A 25,108-nucleotide genomic window follows, 5' to 3' on the forward strand; every position below is an offset into this window, starting at 1 on the left:
ACTTCAGTAGCTTGGTTGCACTTGCGTGTGGTCATATTTCATATTGCTTTAGTAAGATCTATAAACAAGATAGTCTAGGTCAAATTCCCCAAATTGTCCAGGCTACAGGTATTTATCATGCCAGCAGGAAGTGTAACAGGAGATCATGCAGAAGCTGTAGCTACACACTGCAAGAATCAAGCCCTGGGTTTGATAAGTGTAAGTAATACTGCAAAGTATTCAGATACTTATCAAGATGATGACAAGGTGAGTATGACGGAGGAGCAGTCAAGCTCTGTCACATAAGTAAGGTATGGCATAGGTGTCCCATATTGATTTGCTCCCAGGAAAATCAACTAGCCAAACAAAGCACCCATACCACACCAGGGCATTGTCTGAAGGCACATGAGGAAGGGACTTAGCAGAAGCAAAGCAAATCTGGCTCAGTGCCTGGAAGGGTAATTGACATGGGCCAGATCCAAGCAGGTTATAACACACTGAAAGCAGTTAGAAAACTGTATATGGAATGTGTCATGGGCCCCAACAGTTGGCAGTGCACTTCAATACCATTATTGAATACCAGGGAGCGTCGGCTATTGGGCGGTATAAAAATGCAATAATAATAATAATGATGATGATGATGATGCAGTAGTAAAGATCCTGTCATGGTTTCAGGAACTTCTGACCACTGCCTCAGGTGGTGAGCCACAAAACTACAGCCTGCTATTGAAGAACCTTCCAGCTCTGGCTTGACCCCACCCACTCAGACTGGCCGTTGGCTTCTCCAGGAAAGGAAGATAGGAAGCAACCTTATACGGACTCCATAGCCCAGTGTTACTGACAATGACTGGCAGCAGTGGCCCTCCTGGGTTTCAAGCAGGAGTTTTCCATCTCCTGTCTGGAGAGGCTGGGACTTGAACCAGCCTTCTGGCTTGTTCTCCATTCCTGCCTCTAGCTTTACTATCCAATTGTGATTGCTCTTCAGTTCTGACTCTCGGCTTGTTCCAGTCTGCTGCGCCTGCCCAGGCCTAACACAGGGAAAACCATCATATTCCTCGAGTTCCATAAGAAAAGTAGGATATAATGTAAGAAACGTAATTGTAGTGATGGAGAGGAGAGCTAGTCTGTCCTCTGAAAACCAAGACTGTTGCCACCAGGGTAGTGTCTGTACTGGGCTCAAATGTCAGTCTATCCATGGCATGTACATATACAGCAGAACCTGAACCAATGGTATAAGAACACTTGCAGGAGGAGAGTCCCTTTTAATGTTCACCTTGGTGTGATGAAGAAGCATAGATGGGAGTTTGCCCCTATTCCTCACAAGAGAGAGTGCCTCTCTGCAACAGGTACTGAACCTCAGGCCCAGGGCCAAATTTAGCTAGCCCAGGGGCCAAATCTGACCCACCCCCCAGAGGTCCTTATAAGACCCACCAATCACTGGGTGGTTTCTCAGCATTTGTGCAGTTTATTTCCCCAAAAGCAAAACAGGGTGGAGGGGCTGCCTATTTTGCTTTTGGCCCCACCCACCACTGTGATGCAGTGCCTGACGGCTTATCTGAAATGTAATTTGGCCCTTGGGCAGAAAGAGGTTCAGTCCCCCTGCTCTACCATTGCTTCCACAGGACTGACTTTCAGGTAGCAGGTGCCAATATTGCTCCCAGCTACTAAAGTTAGGTTTATTCTCTCCCCACGTCCCCACAAAGAGCAGAAGGAGTATGAGCAGGACTAGCAAAAGGGACTTGGGGAGCAAATAGAAACTGTGGGTAGTGAGGACTGGGGCCTACGTGGAGGAACACTGGTCCCATGGGGGTGCAAGAGTACTCTCTTAGAACACATCCCTAGTCTTTCTGTCCATCACCATTAAGATGGCCCACTGCTGGCTACTTACTTGAGCTCCCCAAAAACTCTGGAGCCAATCCTGGCTAACATCCTCTTGCAAGTAAACAAATTGGTACAGATTCAGGATAACAACCTTCAAATCAACAACTTTAACACATTAACACAGTGGGTTTCAAACAGTGTTCCAGGGAATATTCAAAAGCTCACATGTATGGAAATTTCATTTCAGTTTGAAAAACAGCAAAACATGCCCTGCTCGCAGCCTCTAACAGAGTTGCATTTTTCGGCGAAGATCGCACATTCCTAAGCTTGCAGTTGCATTCACAGAACGCGTTGTTTTTGCAAAATGCATGCTTTAAAATGTGCGTTTTTTAAAAAGATGCATTTCCATGCTTTAATCAATGGGGGAAAGTGCACATTTGGGACACTACAGAAAGATATACAAGGCTCCCTTTGCAGATTAGTCAGTACAGAAATGGTCCTGTAAAATTCGAAAGCTTGAAAACTACAGATGCAAACGAAACCTCAAAAGAAGCAGAGCACATTGACATGACTTCTCATCTGCTCCCCACATCTAGAAATTTCCAACTGGCTTCCATGGCAAGATCCTGGCTCTTTCCAGGAGCCCTCTCAAGAACGAAAGAGTTTTACCAGGTTTCTTTAATCCTTAGAAGTAGAGAGGAGAACAGGAACCAAGTTTGACCCTCCTAGAGAGATTACTTCAGACCACACCAGAACAAAATCACAAATAAAAGACCATGACAACAGCTGAGATGATTTGCACCCATTGCTATATATTATCAGACCAGCTGATAAGCAGCAACACATCCCCTTTAGGAAAGAGCATAATATGATCCTACAGTTATTTCAGCTAAAAAATAATTCCTGCGTACAGTATCTACAACAGGTTAAACACATAAATTCTTGCTTTGTTCCTTTTTTTCTTTTAAAGTTTTGCTTCAGAAATTATTTTCCCATCCAATCCTGAAGTTGACATCTGCAAAACCTAATCCTAGAAGTAAATGACCACTTGACTTCATGGTGCATTTATAAATATGTGGACTTAATGTACTGAGACATTACCCAACAGGGAGGATATCACAGCTCATCCCAAAATGGATAAGCTTGGTCGTCATATTGGGGTGAAAAAACTAAGGGCCCTTCAGACTAGTTTAAATCAAATTGACAAAACAAGAGAACAGCAAAGTTAATGCCACAAGATTTCTCTAGGATATAACTTTAAAAGGGAGACTATCGGTTCGTATCAACATCCTCATCCATATTCTTTAAACAGAGAATGAATATGTTTAGACTCACCCACTTTGGATTGCAAATGAAATTGTTAAAAAGTGTCAAAAGATGTCTGTGCAACCTCCCCAACAACACACACATACAGCATTCATTGAAGAAGTAGTATGAGCAGATCAGTTTACATTCACTGTTTTGTCTAAATCAACTGGGAGAAACTAAGAGATAAAATCCCATTATCTAATAGTTGCATCATGGGATGAACTGACTGACAGATAAGTGGACAAATATTCCTGTGTTGTTGTTTTAAATAAGGCATCTGTGTCCAAGCCTAGAGGCTGCAATGTTTGGGAGGCCAGAGACAAATGCTACTGTGAGGTGTGAAGGGAAGGCATACCACATGACCTTAACCAGGGCCAGGGTTGCTTCATTTATATACATTTATCCTGGACTTGGGTTAAAATTCCTGCTGAGTCACAAGTGCAGCAGAAGTCAGGGACATATTTACACACGCCATCATGTCATTCCTGCCGAATGTGTGACTCAAATCCATCAACAAACAAGTTCTACCTCTGGGATTTAATCTGTAATGGCTCATACACACATACAAACCACCATGATGCTGACAGCTGAAGATGTGTGACCTAGCCCTAAACTTCTCCATCGGTAAAATGGAAATACTAGTGACTAGGCTTCATGAGGCTGTCTGGTGAGGGTGAACAAGATTTAGGACTGCAATTTGTTTGCAAATTGGGAGTTGTTATAGAACTTCTTAGTAGTAACAACCAGTCCCTGTATTTATAACTAAGAGGTGAGCCACGCTATTGGCGTGATTAATGACTCCCATGATGGAGAAAACAGAAATCTACTTAGGCCTCCGATAGTTAGAGGCATGAGACAGTTTTTGACCGTAACCCTTTAGAAGAAGAAATCTCTCCTTCCCCTTATAATTTTTCTCAGAGAACACGGTTAACAAAACCCAAACCAGCAACAATTCCTGTTATTCAGCAGCAGAGCAGTAATTAGTATGGAAGGGCCTGTGCACCTCGCCTAACCCCTGTATATATTAATCTTTATAAATACAGTAATTCTACACAAGGAACTGTAGAAAGACATCATTCAAGGAACTTTTGTCCTTTTTGAATGTAAACTCACTGCCTTGTAGAGTCCTCCAGCAGCTCAACAGAGGTTTCTATGGTCCAAACCCATAAACGGCCTACTGCCAATACAATATTTCTTAGAAGACTGCCAGCCTGACTCAGTCAGGTTCAACGACTCCCCCTACAAAACAAGACACACCTGTTCAGTTAAAGTCAGTCAGATGAAATTGACTCTGTTTGCCAATTAAGGCAGCGTATAAATATCTCTGGAAGATCCTAGGCCAAAGAAGATGGAGCATGAGGCAAGTCCTGCTTCTGTCGATTTTTCAGGGTGCCTTGGCCATGTGAACAGTCATAGCTCGTCCCTGGGCGACGATGCATCAAGGGAGGATTGAGGTGGCAGAGCATCCTTGTTCTGGGCATCTGTGTGGATCTGACCCTGCTGCCGTGATTTTCGAGACAGTGCTCTGTCCCAGTCAGTGGCCACAGTCTCATTGTCCCAGATTGTGGATGTCTCAGTGTCGCTGAGGTAACCTGGCTGCCCAGTGTAGTGGGTTGGATAAATCAGCAGGGGCTCTGCAGAGAAAGCTTTCAAGTCTCTAGGCTCGTAGTATTCCATGTATGTGGCACTAAAAAGAAGAGGAAACCAACATCAACATGGCCATAGAAAGGAAAGAAGATTCTTTAGCACTACCATTTAAATCCATGTGGATTTTTAAAAATATCTTTCATATTTTATAACAGCTAGGACAAGCATAGGGGGGTGAGGGATGGAATTGTGCCACCAAACATTCCTGGTCCGTATCCCACCTCTGCCGTGAACCCACAGGCATCCTGAGGGAAGCCACTATCTCTCAGCCTCCCTCTACCCCAATTATGTGGGGATAATTATACTGACTTACTGTACAAAACTGTTGTGAGGATGTATTTTATTTACTTTCTACAATTTATATGCTACCTTTCAACATAAAATGTCTCAGCGTAGCTTACAAGATAAAGAAAAAATACACACAGAATCATTAAGAAAAGCTGAGCAACAGGCCCTTTTCCCGTCATCACTCACCTCCCTTTAGCTCTTCAGTTTTAGAAAATAAGCAAACATAATTAGTGTAAAGGATGTTGTAAAACTAAAAGGAACCAAGAGGATTATATCAAATGCACCCCACTTTTATCTGTCTAGAAACCCAGTTGCTCTCCACATCACATTTCTAGGCGCTGCCTTTAAAACTCTCCAATGTACCTTGACGAAAATCAAGTCTTTTATGATGTGTTCCCTCATCCACCCCCCTGATATTGGTGCTTTCCCCACTTTCCCCCACACTGGTTTCCTTGTCTCTCCCTTTCCCTCAAACAGTCCCCACTGCCCACCTATTCGGTCACTTCCAAAACAGTCACAGCAGCAGCCTCTGAGAGGGCTCTTGAGCAGATAATCTAAGAAATACTGGCTAGAGATGGAGTGATATTCAAAAAGTGGGTTGAAAACCCAAGCTCCAGTTTGGCAGTAAGAAGCTGATAATTACTTATGATAAGAACATAAATTCAGCCATCTCGCTATGTTGTAGGCAGTGTGGTACAAACTTCACTTACAGACCAATGCAAGACAATAAAGTAACCAGGGCAAATAACTTACACTGGGTGCTTGTTGTACATGACCGGCAGGAATTCATCTACAGGCAACATCTTGCCAAAAGGCTGAGCTCCAATCAGCTTCTGAGCCCCTTGCAAAGAGATTGCATAGCCAAGTGTCCAATAAGAGTAATCCGCTTCCACAAGGTTCATAATATTGGGAACGGCTTTTTCAGGTCGCTCTACCTGCATCCGTTTCCGGCCAATGTATCTAGAAAGAAAAGATAAGACAGTTGTGCCAGGCCAATGACATTCTGTTCATGTGTGTGTCATAGTGAATGGTCCAAAAGCACCTTAAGTTGCAACAGCTGCTGGATCTAAGAACACTTGAACCTCATCAGTGCCTGGATGGGAGACCACTAGAAGTTCCATGAAAGCTACTCGGAGTTTTCTAAAATGAAGAATGTGCTATAAGAAACACATAACCAGGGATGCACAATTAATTGAAGTGCACACAGAGAGGATATGTGTATGAGATTCTGCTATAAAAATTCCAAAGACAAAAAAAAAGGCTCCCTTGGGAAAAAAAAAACCCAGGAGCTTGGTATCTCTAGCTAGCAAAGGCCAGTGTGGGAATAAGTCAGTAATTCCCCAATTGTGTGCCACAGTAAACAAAACCTCTTATAAGCCCAAAGGTCCTACCCAGAAGAGGCTGCCTGATTCATCTCTGCATCACGTAATCGCTCTGCCTCTTTCCAATCAACCTTCACTGGTGGCAGGTAATTGGGAACCCTTTCGGGATGCTTGTTTGGTGCACAATTTTAAACGAACAGACCTAATTCACACTTTCTGGACCTGAGGAACACTCCTAAGTTCCCCAGAAAGGAGATCTTCAGCAGGCAAGATGAAGTGGAACGTTACTTACATGAGCTCCCAGTCAAGCTGGGCTCTCTCAATATCATCCATTAACTTAGTGAGTTTCTTCTTGAACTGATGCTCAAAGCGCACATCGTCTTCAATGACCAGAGTCTTCTCCATGTCCCTGTTCACCACCTTAAAGAAATAGGGTTTTTTAAAACACCAATGGAATTGGTTTTACTCATGATACCTAATGTTGTGTCACCTGCTGTGGGACAGCCAGGAGTTGCACCAGAAGCAGGACTAAGGCCAAACACTTTTAGATATAAATAGATACAAATCCATCTAATCATCAAAGCATGATATTTTAATGAATATTTAAGGCTCTAAAAGTTACTAGCCATCTCATTTGGCATAAGGCTCTGCCCAAGGGCCAAGAAGGTGGAATTTTCAAGTTGAGAAACAATTAAAACTGTTTTCCTGGGGCCTCTGTATGGTGTGAATTTTACTGGTCTGTCCCTGAAGACTGAGGGATAACCTCAACTTATCCAAGATTTCTCATGACACAGCAAGCAAGTTGGTCCCATTACAAATCATTATCTGGGGAAAGCTTAAGACAGACTGGGAAAGGTTCTCTTAGCTGCTTGACTGTAACCTAAAGTTGCCTGAATTCCACAACAATTGGCTAAACATTGCTATCAGGCCAAAATTTGGAATTATAACATTTGGAATTTATTTTTATATAGATTGACTGATCCTGGATTTCTTCCAGTGTGGATTATGCAGTCTTTGTGCTAGAGATGGTAGCCTATTTTAGATTTATGTCATGGATTTATTGGATATGTTACTCATCAAAGTTTAATTTATTAAACTTTGGAGCCCTTGTAATTGATTAGCCCATTCAATTAAAATTTTAAAACTTAACTGACTAAAAGATATCCCTGATTAATCAGTCAAATTGTATTAAAATTTATGTACAGATACTTTTAATACAAGTGTTTATAAAAACTGCACCATCTTAAAAGAGGCATTAGTCTGTTTCTCACACACAAGATGTTCATCTAAAAACAAAAGAAGTAAATATTCAGAAATATTGCTTTTACCCATATGCAGATTTAATCAACATTTCTTTAATTGGGTTGCAGTCCTACAGATCACCATTCCTCCTGAATTTAGGGACTTTCAGTAAATGGTATTAATATATATGTTGCTGTTACTGGAACTAAATCATAATATGAGCGAAATGTAAGAAAATAGCCAAACTTTGTAAGATTATTCCAGACTGAATCTTACCATTTTTGTCTAATTCACGCACACATTTAGACAGAGGCTTTCAATCCCCATTTTGAACCTGACCCATTTGCTGCTGCACATCTCACAACAACTGGGTTACAAGTACGGGCATCATTTTGTGCACATTTTCAATTGGAATAACAACTCACTGGGGTTATAAATAAATAATTAAAAGACAGATGAACAAAATATTCTAATTAGCCAATAGTCATACCTTTTTTTAAAAAAAGACTCTTAAAATGAAAGTGCTCTTAGAAAAGACAGGAAGGAAAATATATATAGGCACTGTGCCATACGAATAGCCTCGTTGGATCTGATTAAGGGGTCAATCTTGTACACTATCCTGTTACCAATAGTAGCCAGCCACATGCTTATGGGAAGTCCACAAGCAGGGCATGGAGGCAACAGTTCCACCCTTCCCTTGTTTATCCATAGCTCCTGATATTCAGGGGTGTACTCACCTTGAACATGGAGGGCCCGGTTTGCTAGTGTGGCTGGTAGCTCTTGTGCTCTGTGAGTTTGCCTAAACCTGTTTAAGTAATCTAAACTACTGGCTATCACCAAATCTATCTAGACTAGACTCCCCAAACCCTGTGTCAATTTGCGGTTGTTGTTTTAATCTCAGGAAGAACCTATCTGGAATGATAGGTATACTCATGTTTCAAGGGACCACAGTCTGGCCTTCCATTACTGAGAGCTTTCTGCCAGTCGCGGAAAAGAGGGCACAACCCACTACTCTCTTCCAGCCAGGCTGTGTGTGGAAAAGCAAAACATAGGACTTCCCCCAAACCTCCCAGTATAATAAAAATCAAGAAAAGCAGAGATGTACATCACCTCCTTCCAGATATAGTAATGGCTAAGAAAACATCCAATCTCCCCTCTGGTCAGCACCCTGGAGGAGTAAGGATCCCGGTATCCAGGGAGCATCTCTATGTTGAGTGCTTTCAGCTGGCTCGTGTTCAGTGCCCTGCAAGAAGTAAGAGTTCAAATCACCTCCCCACAGATTGTCAGGATGCAAAGAAAGGGCTCAGTACTTAGACCCAGTCTATCCATCGGGGTGGCCAACTTGTGGCCCTCCAGATGTTGTTGGACTGCAACTTCCATTAGCCTTAGCAAGCATGGCCAAAGGTAAGAGATGATGGAATGATGCAGCCCAACTTTGGGAGGACCAAAAGTTACCCACCCGTTCTACAGGCAGCAGAATGAGGTGGTAGAATGGACTGCATCAATTCAAACTGAAGAGAGAGGTGGGAATTTAGATGTACCCCTACGTTAAAAAAGAGCCTCGTGTGGCACAGAGCAGTAAAGCAGCAGTTTCTGCAGCTGAAACTCTCCCCACGGCCTGAGTTCGATCCCAGCGGAAGCTGGTTTCAGGCAGCCAGCTTGGGTCGACTCAGCCTTCCATCCTCCCGAGGTCGGTAAAATGAGTACCCAGTTAGCTGGGGGAAAGGTAATCATGGCCAGGGAAGGCAACGGCAAACCACCCCGCTATAAGGCCTGCCAAGAAAACATCAGCGAAAGCTGGCGTCCCTCCAAGAGTCAGTAATGACTCAGTGCTTGCACGAGAGGTTCCTTTCCTTTCCTATGTTAAAAACTCCCTGAAGAAAGAAATCCAGCACAGCTGGACTGATACTCTTTTTCCTTGCAACTTTTCTGTAAAACGTGAACAAACTTTTAAAAGGTGTAACCCTCGTGTGCAGTCCGAAGTGGCACAATCCATTTTAACAACTCATTCCTTCTGCATTTTGCAACATGCATAGGACTCAGCCATAGTATTAGCAGGTGAAGACAGAAATCCTTGTAGAATTTGGCTCAGAGAAACCTTTATTTCTCCCGTATACAGGTGCTCCTAGGCAAGTAGTTTGAGACAATAATAATAATAATAACATGCAATCTTAATTCCTGACTCCATTTGTGTTAGCCATTGAATTCATGACATTGAAAATAATTCACCAAGATAATATGTTCAATCTCTGTTTCAGGCAGTATTGTTTCAGGCTGCTTCAGGAGGAGAAACGCTGTTCCACCAAGGGTGAGCTATTCTACCTGCTCCCCTCCCCCCCACCCACCTGGAGGCTTTAAAAACAAGGCTGGAGCTGAAGGGAGGCGCTGCTTCAGGGGGAGAAACGCTGTTCCACCAAGGGTGAGCTATTCCACCTGCTCCCCTCCCCCCCCCCCCACCTGGAGGCTTTAAAAGCAAGGCTGGAGCTGAAGAGAGGTGCTGCTTCAGGGGGAGAAACGCTGCTCCAACCAAGCTTTCTTTTCTTTTTATCTTTTTATCTGGTTTGTTTTGCTGTGAACTTGTATTTAGTATATATTTTTAGTATTATTGTGATGTTGTTGATTAGTATATTGTTGTAGTTCTAATTTTTGTAAACCGCCCAGAGAGCTTTGGCTATTGGGCAGTATAAAAATGCAATAAATGAATGAAATGAAATGAATGAAACCTCCCAAGAGGCAACACATCTAAAAACAACAATAACAACAAAGAACTCACTTTCCATCCACAGCTTCCACTAGCTTAACTGCAATTTCCTGCTCGTACAAAGTCTGCAGCATCCGATCCCGCCTGTCTTTCCGACGCTTCAGGTTTATCATGAAAACCTAGAGAAAGAAACCAGAATTTCCAGTGCAGATCTAAATAGGACAAGTGAGGGTTGTAGGGGGTTGGGATAAAAGGATTATGGTAGTTAAGAAAAAAACAAAGGCTGATTAATCCCTGACAATAAAATATAATCACCATCTGAGGGATGGAGGGCAAGAGAACTTTGACCATTCAACCATTAAGTGTAATAGAAAATTTGAAGGGGGGAAAATGCTGCTTGTAACCCAATGGGGGGATAGTAGTTAATGCTACTGTGCGTGTGAGAGTGTGTGTGTGTGAGAGAATTATCCTGATCTTGTGTTTGCACTACAAACTCATTGGCAGCTATCTTGCCCCAAACTCTAGATGTATTCCAAGATTTAAAAAACACAGTCTAGTAACCAGTGTGTGTAAAAAGATTTGCCACTTTGCCCAAGTCAACTACGTACAACCGTAGTCTGTTGCGCTGAGAGCACCACCGAGCCCATGTGTGCAGGTTCCTCGGGACGTACGCCTGGCCAAAGGCAAGCAAGAACAAGTGCAGCTTTGATGTACGGGAAGCAGAAACAGGCAAATACAAACCCAACGTGTGCTCCAGAGCTTCCACCAAATGTGACACAAATAAATAAGGCTGGTAAATAGAATGCAGCCACAAAGCAGCAGCAGCAGAGCTTAAAAATACAAGTCAGTCAGACAGGGCAGGCTCCAAATATAGTGACACAACTAGGTAGTGTCCCTACGTTTAGTTATACAAGGCATGTAAACGGAGATACCACAGGGCTGTCCAAGCTAGGAGCCCAAAGGCTACAAGTTAAGAACAAGTGGCAATAGCCTGGTTGTGATAGTGCTACCTCCTGGGAAGGCATAGCATAGTACTATATGGGGAATTGGTAATCCAATGCACCTAAGGCCTCTCTAGACATCTCTGTATCCATCTCTTTCTATGTGCAATTTTCCTTTGACAGTGGATCTCAAACTGTGAAATAGTCCCCAATTTAGGAGTATATAGAATACCTGGAGAAAGCAGCACAAAGGCCCACAGGAGGAATAACAATTTGAGGCAGGTGGTGTTTTCGTCTTCATCAGCCATCACCTGGCTAGACTGAACAGTGGAATATCATTGATCTATATTAGATTTATGGAGGCCATTGCTCCTGAATGCTTTGTCTTTACAATGGGAAGAAAGGAGCTCAGAGAGAGCCACTGCTTTGCTCTTATGATGTGTTTCTTGCATGATTTTAGGAGGGAGCCAGTGTGGTATAGTGGTTAGAGTGTTAGACTGGGACTCTGGAGACGCAGGTTCTAGTCCCCACTCAGCCATGAAGCTCACTTGGTGATTTTGAGCCATTCATGAACTCTCAGCCAAACCTACCTCACAGGATTGTTGTGAGGGTAAATTGGAGAGGAGGAGGATTATGTGTGCGACCTTGGGCTCCTTGGAGGAAAATAAATGTAAAAAAATGCATAAATAATAAACAAATATCCTCATGCCAGTGTAGGATTACTATTACAAGCCACAGATCCATGCACACCGCAGCAAACATACAACTGTGCACACAAACATCTCCGGTGCTGGGCTGAGACCCCCAGAACATAGTGTAAATTTAGATTGGATTGGGGGGGGGGGTCTGGTTCCAAGATTGAGGAATTTGATAATCGCTACTATAAATCCAGAGCTGTGCTTCTTTATCTACATTATGCAAGTTAAGAAAATGCACATCGTTAATTATATTACAACATAAGAAGAGCCAAGCTGGATCAGACCAAGGGTCCATCTAATCCAACATTCTGTTCAGACAATGACGAACCAGCTGTCAACCAGGAACCCACAAGCAGGAGACCAAGTGAAACAGCACCTTCCCACCCACCCCCACCATCATCATCATCATCATCATCATCATCATTATTATTATTATTTATATACCACCCCATCGCCGAAGCTCTCTGGGCGGTTTACAAAAGTTAAAATGTTCCCCAGCAACTGGGAAACAGGCTTACTGCCTCTAATACTGAAGTTAGCACATAGCCGTCAGGATTAGTAGCCATTGGTAGCTTTCTCCTACAGAAATTTATCTAACCATTTTTTAAAGCCATCCAAATTGGTGGCCATTTACATTTAATTCAATGTAAATTGATTTTAGATTGACTGATTGATTCTTTGTTTGCTGGTTTTATAGCTTTCAATTCATCTTTTAAATGTCACTGTTATTATATTGTTTTTTATAATTTCATGTATACCACCTCGGGATCTCCCTTGGTATTCAAAGAGCAGTATGGCCATTTTAAAAATACACACACGCTCCTGAAGTCCTGCTTATAGACCCCTTCCAACTCTACTGTTCTATGATTCTAGAAATTTTATCCAGCCACCCATACTGGATTCTAAGATAACATCAGGCTTTGCCCAAATAGGCTGGATTTAGACATGATGGCAAATATGTGACTGCTACTGCTACTGCCCTATGTCTCTTCACCTGCAAGTTTTCCCATTTACTCAGCAAGGAAATTCATCTAGTTATAGCTACTTTTTCAAACCTATCTTCTGAGTAACAAGGGCTTGATAGTCTTTTAATATATACACATTAATACTAAATTCTGGACCTAATAACCACAGTCTTTGCTTTCTACAGATCTACCTACTTTCTACAGTTTTAACCAAGGTTAAAACTGGGTGAATATAACTACAGATAGTACCAATAGAAGCTAGTTGCAGGTGAGTATTGGCAGGCAGGAGCAAATGACTTTTAACCTCTCCTGCATCCACCAATTCTTGCTTGAAAATGCCCCCCCCCTTTTCTAAAACCAATTCATTTATAAGAATGTCTACCTCAGTTTCCTATTGGTTTTTCCCTGCCCCTTTTCACTCTCACAAAAGTTGGCATGGTAAGGCAGAAAGCCTCCCATTACCTCATCAAAGCCCATCTTGTCTGGGTGCTTTGGAGGAACTGTGACATACTCCGAAGGCTCAATTGGAGGACGGTTAACTGGAAGAGAGGAGAAACAGCCATTGTAACATGTTAATAAAAGAAATCCTTGAAGTTCTGTGAAATCTCAGCTGTGCATTGCGCTGGGTGACTTACTTGCAGGCCAGCCATATTCATGTTAAGTAAGCAGCAATTCCTATTGTGCTTAGGAATGCTCCCACATAAGTGTGTATAAGGTAGCAGCCATAGGGCAGAATCCGATGGGGAGCTTACACCCCCACCGATTCTCTTATGCCCCACCAATTCCATTGTGCAAACAGTGGGAGCCACTTGTACAATAGCGATTCCGTGCTTTGCAGGCAACCACACCACCTATGTAAGGGTGATTTAGCACTTCCTGTAGGAAGCCCCCAAACGAGTGGACATGTTCATATCTGGGAGGAGACAGGTCAGTGGAGCTTGCATGAAGGAGCTCCGCCGACCTGCATCCTTCCAGAAAAGAGCCTTTCCATTCATTTTGGGGCTTCCCCAAGGAAGTGCTCAATCTCACTTGCATAAGTAATGGGTACCACTTGAGTAATGGAATTGGTGGGACCCACTGCTTGCGGAAGGGCACTGGTGGGGAGGAAAGGAATTGGCAGGGGTGTAAGTACTCCACTGGTTTCTGCCCGCAGTATGGTACTGGTTGTCTGTTATGTACATTTAAGATAATAAAAGCTTACCAATAAAAGATAGTTTTGTTACAAAAACCTGGCTTCTCCCCGGCCTCCACTGGAATCTCTGGTTGCAAACCTGAAACGTTCCTGGATTGTAGCAGGAACATCAGAACTACTTTTGAAAGGGGTCAGTGCCAATATCATAAGAAAGCTCAGAGAAGCACAATGGGGCCTTGATGGCCTCCCCAGCCAGGGGCGCTGCTAGGCATTCAAAACATTTAAGCCCCAGGCCCATAGGACACAAATCCACATAAAATTTGCATATGTTAATTTAGAAATAATTACTCAAGCTGGTCAAGCTCAAAGTAGCACACAAAGATTTTTTTAAAAAAAAATCCATCTAAAATTAACAATTAACACAAACATGAAAAACTTATGTCATTAAAAAGGAGCTATTACAAAATTTGAATCAATTCAGCTCTAAAATCAACTCCTAGTCCCTTCTTTGAAACAGTTAGGCTCACAAATTAGCTAAGGAGTTACACATGTGGGTCATAATTCAAAATGGCTGCCACTTACAGGAATCTTCCTTGCAAGTGTTTTGATGTGTGATGTCGAACACATTACTTACTCATTGCCTCAATCAGCACATGAACTATAGTGTCAGTGTCATCTTCCAATGTCTGGTGAGGTTTTAAGGGCACAGGGAGGTAGCCATAATGTTCTCTGTTGCAGATGTACATCTGAATGTCTGGGGATAAAGAGAGAAGGGTTGACATGTAGGGTGGGCCCTCCTGATGCACAAAGGAGGTTGCCATGGAAATCTTCCCTGACCTCTTTCAGGCTGTGTTTTGGATTGGTCCTGGAAGCAGATCTCCAACCTACTTCAAGCTAATCCTTCCTAATAAGTGCAATACAGGATGCTGCATGTCCCATCACATTTAGTTAATTGACATCTATTGTTTACAGAAATATATAATATATACTAAGCACTACACATGAGTAAAATAGATAGGCCTCTACTAATCGGCTCACAATGTAGCTTAAAAAGCAGGAGAGGAAGAAAGGAAGAAAGAGGCGCTTTGAAATTGATATGCAGGTGTATATGGGAGAAAAACACAAACATTTGTAACACATATGCAGTAACTGCCCTAGGAATAAAAGCAATTAAAATAGATAATCATGAAGCAGGCTCCTGAGAGGAGGGGATGAATTTTTAATAATTTCTTAAAAGGAGGACAGGACACTCCTCTCAGTGTGCCTGTGCAGCCAAGCTGACTTTAATCTGGTTCCTGAGCAGTCAGATTAAGAAGAGAAGCAAGCACAGCTAACTGTGCTGCCAATGGGACAATTCTGAAAAGTAAACAAGCCTCCCGAAACCAGAACTGATAAAAATTCAGAACCCCTCAAACTAAAGGGAATTCTGCTAAGGAGTTTCAGTCTCCTAACAAGTATCTCTCTCTGAAGAAACCCTTTTACAACATGTCCCCCTACTACCACTAAGAGTGTCATCAGACAAGTGTTTTATCCCATGTTCGTTACTGCCCATTCACGGTGTTTTCATGGGTCCTTTTGACGACGCTTCTGTCTCCCATGCATCTCCTGCTCCTTCTGGTCTTCTTTCCACAACAAATAAGACCCCAGTAAACCCAATTTTGGAGGGGAAGTGAAATGTGCCACCATTTCCTGCTGCGTGCAGGAAAAGCAGCGCGACAAAACAACCACTGGATGGGCCACACGGTCATTGTTTATTTCCGATTTCTTCCCCCATGTGAAGGGGAAGTATCATGGGACGGAAGCAGGGCGGAAGCTACAGTAAGGAAACAAAATTTCCCCCCGTTTGATGACGCTCTAACACTATGAGGCACCAAATGAGTAACTGCCAAGGCAGTTACAAAGAAAACAAACCCTCTCCTAAGCTCATATTGGTGTCTCAAATGCTCAGAAAAATTATTTAAATGGCAAATGATGTGTCTTAAGGCCTTTCACAGGGAGGGGCCATAACTCAGTGGAAGAGTATGTGCTTTGAATGCAAAAGGTCTAAGCCCTGCATCTCCAGTTAAAAAAAGGACCAGGTAGCAGGTGATGGGAAAAGACCTGTGTCTGCCTGAGACCTTGGAGAGGCCCTGGCAGCCAGAAGAAGGAAAACTGGGCTGAATAGATAAATAGTCTGACTAGGGACCTATCTTCAGGACACTGCTTTGCTGCTCCTTCCCCCTGAAACCCGGCGGTATCACTGTTGCAGGGTGAAGATGAGAAATCCCTACTCCAGGAGGAAGTGTGGGGTTTCCTGGCAGTCATGTGGGTACTGGAGCTGGCCCCCACCCTGTTCCAAGCTTCCAGCAACCAATCACCAGTTGTCATCGGCCCCGGATCAACCCCAGACCTAAGTCACACGGAGGAAGGGCCATGGTGACCTCGCTTCTTCGGGAAAAGTCAGGGTAAGTCCCCAACTCTTCCAATGCGTTGCTTCAGGGAAAAGCCCTGCAGTGGCTGCAAATTGGTGGCTGTGTCATCTAACCAACACAACGCTGATTCACAGCCACCGTGGGACTTAGAAGACATATAGACCACCCCTTGGTATTAGGCAGTTCCCTCTGTTCCAGTCTGACCACACCTTGTACAAAGGAAAACACAGATTTACAACTGAAAGTACACTCAAGCAGGAAGCAACAGCAGATCCTGACTCCCTAATGGTCACTCTACATGTTTGCAAACAAAAGTATGCATTTTCTGGTTGTTCAGACTTTACATTGGCACTTAAACATAACAAGTTGCAAATCTGATATCAACACACCGGCTCAATGAAGTTTTGTCATCAGAAACTAAACAGGTGTAGGGCTCAACCCAAAGTCATTGGCAACCCATTACGCAGCAGACTCTGGATGCAACCCAGCCCCTAGGAACACAGGCCTCTTGACAGAGAGATTCAAAGAAGAGACAACTGGAGCGTGGCTTGCTATTTTTGCCACCTCGGTGAAAAGAACATGAGTGCGTATGATTCTGTCCTGAACACGCATGTCCCTCCTTTAGTTTGGGGATTTGGCACTTGAGCCAGAAGCTCCAGAAAAGTGGGGGAAAGGGGTGTGTGACTTGGGGCCTTGCTAGACCTACCTGAAAATCTGGCGTGAGGAGGGGCCTATCGGCCCCATCTACATGTCAGACGCGACAGGGGTCTAGGAAAGCCCCATCACGTCCGCCATTTTTACTTACATTTAAAGTGGCTGCGTGCGCAGGAGCGCACCACTGCTAAAGGTAGTTTTTTTTAAAGGGTTCCCCGCTCCTCCTGTCCCCGATTCCCCTCCCACGATCTCCAATCCCCATCCCCCCACCCGCGATCTCTGATCCCCACCTCCCCCTGGCTCCGTTTTCCTCCCATCTCCCCACCCTGCCCTGATGGCCACAGCGCTCCTGAGGAGCACTGCGGCCGGTCCGCCGCTTTTCCCGGCTACTCGGGAGTAAATGCGGTAGCTGGGAAAAGTGGTGGACCTGGCTACAGATCTGCGGTCTCGGGCTCAGCCCGAGACTGCAGGAAAAAACAGCTAAAAGAGGTGCCGGTTACCCCTGGCCCAGGGAGGGTTGACCCCTGCCTTAGCCCGGGATACCCTGTGCGTCATCTGGACGCACAGGGACGAGCCCGGGCCTTGCACCAGGCTAGAGCCTCGTCTAGCAAGGCCCTTGGTGATTTAACTGATCTAGGGCTCTAGATCAGTAAAACTGCCGCAGCCCTAAGAATTTCAGGAAATTCAGGCTACCCAAACATGAAATTCAGGCCTCCCTATATGAAGTTCAAAATAAATATTTCCAGCCCTTCTTTCTCCACCCCCCCCTCTTTTTCAGTGGAAAGGGGAATCTAAAATCAAAAACTGAAATTTAAGCTCCAAGCAGATATAATCTGCTGAGACAGTGACCCCAATTATTAATAGCTGAACACCCCCACCCCAGTATTTTTAGCAGTGCAGGACTGTCTACTGAAAGGACTGCTGTGTGTCTGCCCCTTTATGAACTCCACTCTCTAAACCAACCAGCTGACTGAAATTCTTGCCAGTTCACAGTTGAACTGTCAGGTGTCATTATGGGAAACAGAGGAAAAGATGTCTTGAAATTAATGGATCTGGCAATGGTTTAATCAACTACTCATACATCCGGCTCCTTCATTCCCCAGTCTCAAACCTGCTTTCCTTTGTAAAAACATTTTCATGATCAAAGCAATAACGCCAAAGGCTTTGGTTAAAGTTTTCATCATCCTTAATATCATCATCATTTCCTCTTTACATATTGTTTTCCGTTTCCTTCCTCATCCCCTTTTCCATTTGTATTGTATCTTTTACATTGTAAGCTTGTGTGTAGGGACTGCCTTGGTTTTTTGGGTTTAGCATTCAGTAAATTTTAGGTGCTTTATTAGTTATAACAACATATACGTTCACTAAGGCCTACTTCGACAACCCTATTCATTGCACAGTTTTATTCAAATAACCTTCCAACATTTTACAAAGGCAATTAGGATTACTAGCGGAGTTCCTCTTACACATGTGTAACTTAGTGCAAGAATCTCTATTACTTAGTATATATTGTCAGAGGCCCCCTCGCCAAGTATTCATTTAAAATCACTTTTTTAAATGCTCGCCTGCATATAATAAATTAACACATTAGGGATAAAGGTTTAGCACAGATCTCTTCCAAATTTGCTAGTTAAGCATAGACACTTTTCTACTGATTTAAAAGCCAATGTGGTGTTCACTCCTTTGGTTGCAGGTAGCATAACTTGCATTGACTAGTTATAATCATGCTTAACAATTCAAAAAATTATATCTACTGCATTTGACACCCCCCCCCAAAGGATTAGTTTTGTTTAGAAGGATGGTAGCTCATTGTTCTAGGGTCACAAAGGCGCACCCTTTTCCATATGTGGTGGGATTGTAGGACTTCGCAGCCTTTCTGGAATCAAGTCTTTAAGAAGGCAGGGGAAATCACAAAGCAGAGAATAGAGGTTTCCCTAGAATTTGATTTGCTCACAATTTATGAAAGAAGGAAGAGAGGGAATTGCTAGCTTTCATATTGGAATCTGTGCTCATAGAATTGGCAGTGAAATGGAAAGCAGAGCAAGGACACCCTTATGCAGCTGAATGTTGAAACTTTGGGACACTGCTTTAATGGAAAAACTTACAAGGCAAATTTCGGCCCAATGTAGGTATAAACAGATAACTTTCATACTGTCTGGTTTCCATTCACTGAATATGCAGCACAAAATAAACTGGACCTAATTCCTCCATCCACTCAAGGCAGCTTGAAGAAAGATCTATTGGGGTAAACTGCTGTGGTCCCCTACTCCGTTCTGTAATCTGTCCTTTCTTCTACAATAATGTACCTTTTGTTTGTATGGTTAATCGGTTTGTACTGATGTTTCTGTTGTTATCTGTATTGAAAATGTTTACAATATTTTCATTTTTAAAAAAAAATGAAACCAGCCAGCTGCAGCATGTGAAAGGACAGGCTGGACACTGAACGGTGCCTTAGTATTTGTGCATGCACATTTGCAAGTATGTGCAGCATGCATCCACTGCCATCATCCTTCAAAGATTGGTTTGGTCCTAAAAAGTTTGCATTTTTTAAAAGTCCCGTCCCTCCACTCACAAATAACAATCTTGTCAGGCATCCAAAAATTGGACCCATGACATTATTTAAAAAGTTGTTATCCCATAATTTCCTACCTGCTTGGCGACTTGAGAAGGCAAAGACAATGATATCATCAAAGGTCCAGGTATAGTCCTGATGTGGGGGATAAAACATCAGTTTATCCGATGCCTCTTTTCTCAGGTCAATCAGGAATGTGGAGTGAACCATCGGGACTGCAAAGCAACCAGTCCGCTTCCATTCCCGGATCAGGGCATAATCTGGTGTTCTCTTATAGTAGCCCTATGGAGAATACGGAGAATACACAGTTTATTACAACAAGAGTAAGTGATTGGGTGAAGGTACAGTTTATGTATTTCTAAAATAAATAAATTTAATAAGAATTGTAACAACACTCATTTGAGATACCTGTTCTGTAGGGCTCTTTGACTCTGGATCTGGAAATCAGATCCTCTACCAAAAACCTTGCACCTCTGGTTTATTTTACACACCTATCAGCTGCTCCTGCTAGCCAGAAACCTGTTTGCAAGTTTTGTTTCCATCTTCTGCTTCCATTCAAGAGAGCAAAAGCTTGTTCATTTGTTAAAAGCACTATCTTGATCACATCCAGAAAGAGCAAAATGACACAAAATTCTAGTACAGTAAGTACTTTCTCTGTTGTCCACTGTCTGGCTGAACTTTGAGGGGTGGGAATTCTGCACAATCAAGGAGCATATTTAAAACAAATTGGGCAACCAAAATTCCTTTTTGCCACTGGCTTCTGAGACACGGGCCCACCTTGTTAAGGGTGGTGTACATTCCACAAGGTAAAAGGAATCTGAATTATTATTTTTCTATTTCTCAGAAAAGAATACCATAGATGGAGCACCTTTAAATGTCTTTTACAGCTCCCTAGGAACTCGCCTTGGGTTATTTGGCTAGGGCAAGGGGGCTTAAATCACTGCTTAGCTACATGCCCAGTAAATATACTGCCACCCTGAGCAACTCTACTTTGCACTGGCAAATATTTTGTACGAAAAATGTTAGCAGCACTTTTAAGTGATGGAAACAATTACCTAGGAATCCACCCTGAAAAACACAGCTTTCCAGCTCACTGCCAAGATGTGAAAACAGCATGACACAGACAGAGGCTGATTGGAAGATCATTCCAGACACTGAGTCACTAAAATAGTCAAACTGGAGTTTTCTGACAGAGAGGAAAGGTGTGCACACTCTTTGTTGCCCTCATTTTCTTGGCTACCAACGTGACACTGGAGATTTGCTGGGACCTGTTCCTGTTTCTCAGAGAAATAAACCCAGAAATGTCTGCAAGCAAAGCTAACTGATGAATCCCATGCCAAACAGCAAGGAGTTTGGGGGAGCTTCTGTTCCAGAGAACTACTGCAACACCGCTGCTCCAGCTGCACACTAATCTTAGCCTGTGCGCCAGCAGTTAATTCCCCTGAAGGGAAAAGAGCAGAGTGAGGTCACTGGTCTGGAAGTGCAATACAAAAACTGGAAGAGTAGCAGGGGGAGGGGAAAAGTGATTGTTTAGTTCATCTTAACAAGGAAGTCTGTAGCTCCCTTTAGAGATCCTTTACTTCATGGGCTACACTTCTCCACCAAAATATTGTTAACCAGGTTAATTGTGGTATAACCTCTTGCCATAAAGGGACTGCATGTATCCTTCTGGATGGCTTGACTAGGAGTTGCACCAAATGACTCTCGGCACGGTATGGTAGGCTTCCCTCAACTGGCTGAGCATCCAAATTTCCCTTTCACAAAAATGAACATTTCTAGTCCTCATGAGAGATAAGAACATATAGGCAGTATCCATCTAAGGTTTGCAGGCTGGAAGGGTTTTTTAACAAATCACTGCAAGGCATTTCTGGCTCTTAACACCTCCCTGTCTTGTTGAGACCAGTAACAGAGCACATCAAGGGGCTGGAGCACCTCCCCTATAAGGAAAGGCAAATGTTACAATAAGCCAGAATTCTTATTGTAAACAAGACAGCCTACTGGTGCATGCCGCTCAATCAGTCCCACTTGGCTACTCCTGCAGTTGGGAGAAGCTAAACAAACTGTGGAACTTCTGTCCAAGATTTTTTTATTGTGACATGTGACTCGTGAATCTTGGCTTGTCTCTTTTTAGATGAAACACAGTCATAAACCATGATTTGCTCTTGGCTTTTGACTCTGGCTTGTCTGGGGATAAATAAACAACAGACAGGTGGTTTAGGGACAGAAAGCCACTCTCATTCACAGCAGCATGCACCAGCACTTTCTCATTCTCAAGAACTCTGAGTTCTTTAGAATTTAGAGTTATTGTGGCATACAAAGCCATTGCTTGGGGTTTTTTAATTTAGAAAAAAAGGTGAGTAAAAGGAGACATGATAGAGGTGTATAAATTATACATGGTGTGGAGAAAGTAGAGAGGGAGAAGTTTTTCATATCTACTTCTTCCACACCAGGCAGGGAGTTTTTCTCCATCTCTCATAATACTAGAACCTGCGGTCATCCATTGAAGCAGAATGTTGGATGATTCAGTGCATAATTAAGCAGTGGAATTCACTACCACAAGATGTAGTGATAGACACCAACGTGGATGGCTTTAAAAGGGAACTACAGGAGCTGCAGTGTTCAAAGGCACCAGGTTGCTTATGCAAACCTGATGAATGTGGGTTATACGAGGGTTAAACAACAGGCCCTAGGTTATGTGAAGTTTATTTAACGCTTTCATAACCCACGCTTGCCGGGTTCGCATGACACAACAAACCCTGAGCAGAGGTTACATATTCAAAATAGTGGTCGCACATGCCCTGCACGTGTCACAGATCCACAGCGGGATGTTATGTTGTAAAAAACAGCCCCATTACCCTTCAGTATTATAGGCAATATGCCTCCCAGCACCAGTTGATGGGGAACATGAATAGGAGGGTGCATTTGAGCTCATGTCCTGCTTGCATGCTTCCAATTGGGGCATCTGGTTGGTCACTGGGGGAACACAATGCTGGGCCAAATTGGTCCTTCGTATGATTCAGAAGGACTCTTCTTTTATTCTTATGACACATAGCTTATTCATCCATGGTACCCTTGTCTTTCCCTTCTCCTCACTTTCAAATGTTACACTGTAGGTTTCCTGGGGAAGGGACCTGCCCACTTTTATTTGCCCTTGCATAAAGAGCCATCTACATAGATACTGCTGTATAAATAAGTAATATAGCAGCAACACTTGCCTGAGGTGTCATTCCACACCAGAAGTTAGAGTACAGAGCTCGAGATTCAAGCATTGGTGCCACAATGGTTTTATTCTCTGCCATCATCAGATTCAGCACTTCTGGGTTTGTCAAAAAATTGTCAGCATCTATGAACTAGAAAGAGGGAATTAAAACAACAAGGGCTTTATCCAACTGGTTCTAGAGGATGGTGGCGTCTAAATGGCCCATAAGCAAGACTGAACCATGAGTGCTACCCATCTTGAGCTCTTGTGAGATAGAATGAACAAAATAAGTGAGAGACTTCCAACACAAATCCATCAACATTAAGCATAACCAAAATGTACACTGTACCAAAGCCAACAACAAACACTGGTAAATGTCACCACAGAATTGGAAAGAAGTTTCTGGACTTGTTAATTCCATACTTCAGAGTAGGAGCACGGAACCTGCTTCCCTCCAGTTGCTGTTGGACTTCCCTGACAATTAGGCATGTTGTCTGGGGCTGATGGGGCCACAGGGCCTCCACTCTTGCCCTAGAGCTCCTTCTTGGACCCTTCCATGTGACAAGCATTATTGGCCCAGGTCACTGAAGTGTTGAGAATACTCAGGAATATCAATAAAAGGGAAATGAGTTATGTGTGGATATAGTTACGTGTGAATGAAGCAGTACAATGCTCTAGTGTTGGGTGTGTGGGCAGCTAAGCAAGTTCTATAATCTACTCACCAGCCACATGTACCTGCTCACACAGGTACTTGTAGAAATAGAGCTAAGTAGGAAACTCTCCCTTCCCTAGTACTAAGGAGGAGTAACTATAAATATAGGAGACATGTTGTATAGTCAGCAAATGTCAAGAAGAACCTTTCATATCCCAAAGGTCAAGGTCTACATAGACATTTGAGGGAGGGAGACATTTATGTAGAACAAAACAAATGTTTTTACTTTTTCAATGTCCTTCTTTACAAGCACAGACAGATTCTCTGAAATGTCCAGTAAGTAAAGCACGAAAAACAAAGAAACCTTAATCACACAGAACTCTCTCTCTTTTTACCATGATATAGTCAGACCACTTTTCCCTCGCAGTTCTCAAAGCAGCCTGCCTCAGCTTCATCACGTGGGTGAACCTGGAGTTTGGCCAATGTTTGGGCCCAATTTCCTCGGGGTAAGACCTAAAAAATGAAGGGGGGAATTACCATCTTCTTGCTTTGTTACATGCTGTAGCTTCTGAAGAATTTCCCAGTGTCATTTCCATTCTGATGTCAATATTTTAATGTTTAAATTTTTAAAAAAGCAGGGAGGGAAGCAAATACACATAGTCACCTCAAATGCCCCCAGAAGAAAACTAATAGTAGAAAATGTGAGCAAAGCTTCTGAGCAAAGAAAACACGTTCAAATTTATTCCTGGAGTGTGTATCTAAGATTTAGTGGAACATGCAGCGTCACCACACTTCCTGTCCAATGTGTGTACTGTGCATTAAAGGGGTCTGTGTATATATGTAGAGTGTGTGTGTGTATACACACACACACACACACACCAGGAGCTCTTGACTTGTATAACTCAGCATTCACACAAAGAATGTTTATTGAATTCACTAGCACAAGGATACAGAAATGGACTTTAAATGGCTTTAAAAAGGAGTAGGGAGTTTTATTTATTTATTTATTACATTTATATCCTGCCCCACAGCCGAAGTTCTCTGGGCGGTTCACAAAAGTTAAAACAGTAAACATTAAAAAGTATACAAAATTTAAAAACCATCAGAAACATAAAAACAACAGTATAAAAACATCAGTATCCATTTAAAAAACAACAGTTCTGGGGTCCGTTAGAAAACAAACTTAGCGTTGCTAAATGCTGTTAAAAGTCTTGTCCTGGTGCCTGAAAGATAACAGTGTCGGCGCCAGGTGAGCCTCATCAGGGAGATCATTTCACAGTTGGGGGGCCACCACCGAGAAGGCCCTCACCCTTGTTGCCATCCTCCGAGCTTCCCTCAGAGTAGGCACTCGGAGGAGGACCTTAGAAGTTGAGCGCAGTGTACGGGTAGGTTCATGTTGGGAGAGGCGTTCCATCAGGTATTGTGGTCTCAAGCCATGTAGGGCTTTATAGTTTCATGAGGTTGTGGTGAAAACAGCTCTGTGAGCAATGACAGCATTAAAAAAAGCTGAGGGACCTTCATGTACAGAGGCAACGTATCTCTGAACACCAGATGCTTGGACAAATAACGGGGGATA

The 25,108-nt window shown here is 43.1% G+C and overlaps 1 protein-coding gene across 1 annotated transcript in view; it reads right to left on the reverse strand.

Moving 5' to 3' along the window:
- Positions 1-3,728: 3,728 nt before the first annotated feature.
- COLGALT2 (collagen beta(1-O)galactosyltransferase 2) overlaps positions 3,729-25,108 on the reverse strand; it is a 61,463-nt gene continuing 40,083 nt past the window's right edge. Inside the window, exons 3-12 of the mRNA XM_063134674.1 lie at positions 23,928-24,045; positions 22,897-23,031; positions 19,759-19,963; positions 14,679-14,798; positions 13,375-13,451; positions 10,381-10,487; positions 8,718-8,850; positions 6,658-6,785; positions 5,797-6,003; positions 3,729-4,795 (exon numbers count right to left, since the gene is read on the reverse strand). Coding sequence (XP_062990744.1) covers positions 4,519-4,795; positions 5,797-6,003; positions 6,658-6,785; positions 8,718-8,850; positions 10,381-10,487; positions 13,375-13,451; positions 14,679-14,798; positions 19,759-19,963; positions 22,897-23,031; positions 23,928-24,045 — 1,507 coding nt within the window. The 3' untranslated portion in view covers positions 3,729-4,518. The remainder of the gene's footprint in view (positions 4,796-5,796; positions 6,004-6,657; positions 6,786-8,717; positions 8,851-10,380; positions 10,488-13,374; positions 13,452-14,678; positions 14,799-19,758; positions 19,964-22,896; positions 23,032-23,927; positions 24,046-25,108) is intronic.

The sequence above is a fragment of the Elgaria multicarinata genome, chromosome 1 (assembly GCF_023053635.1).
Source record: "Elgaria multicarinata webbii isolate HBS135686 ecotype San Diego chromosome 1, rElgMul1.1.pri, whole genome shotgun sequence".
Classification (NCBI taxonomy): Eukaryota; Metazoa; Chordata; class Lepidosauria; order Squamata; family Anguidae; genus Elgaria; species Elgaria multicarinata.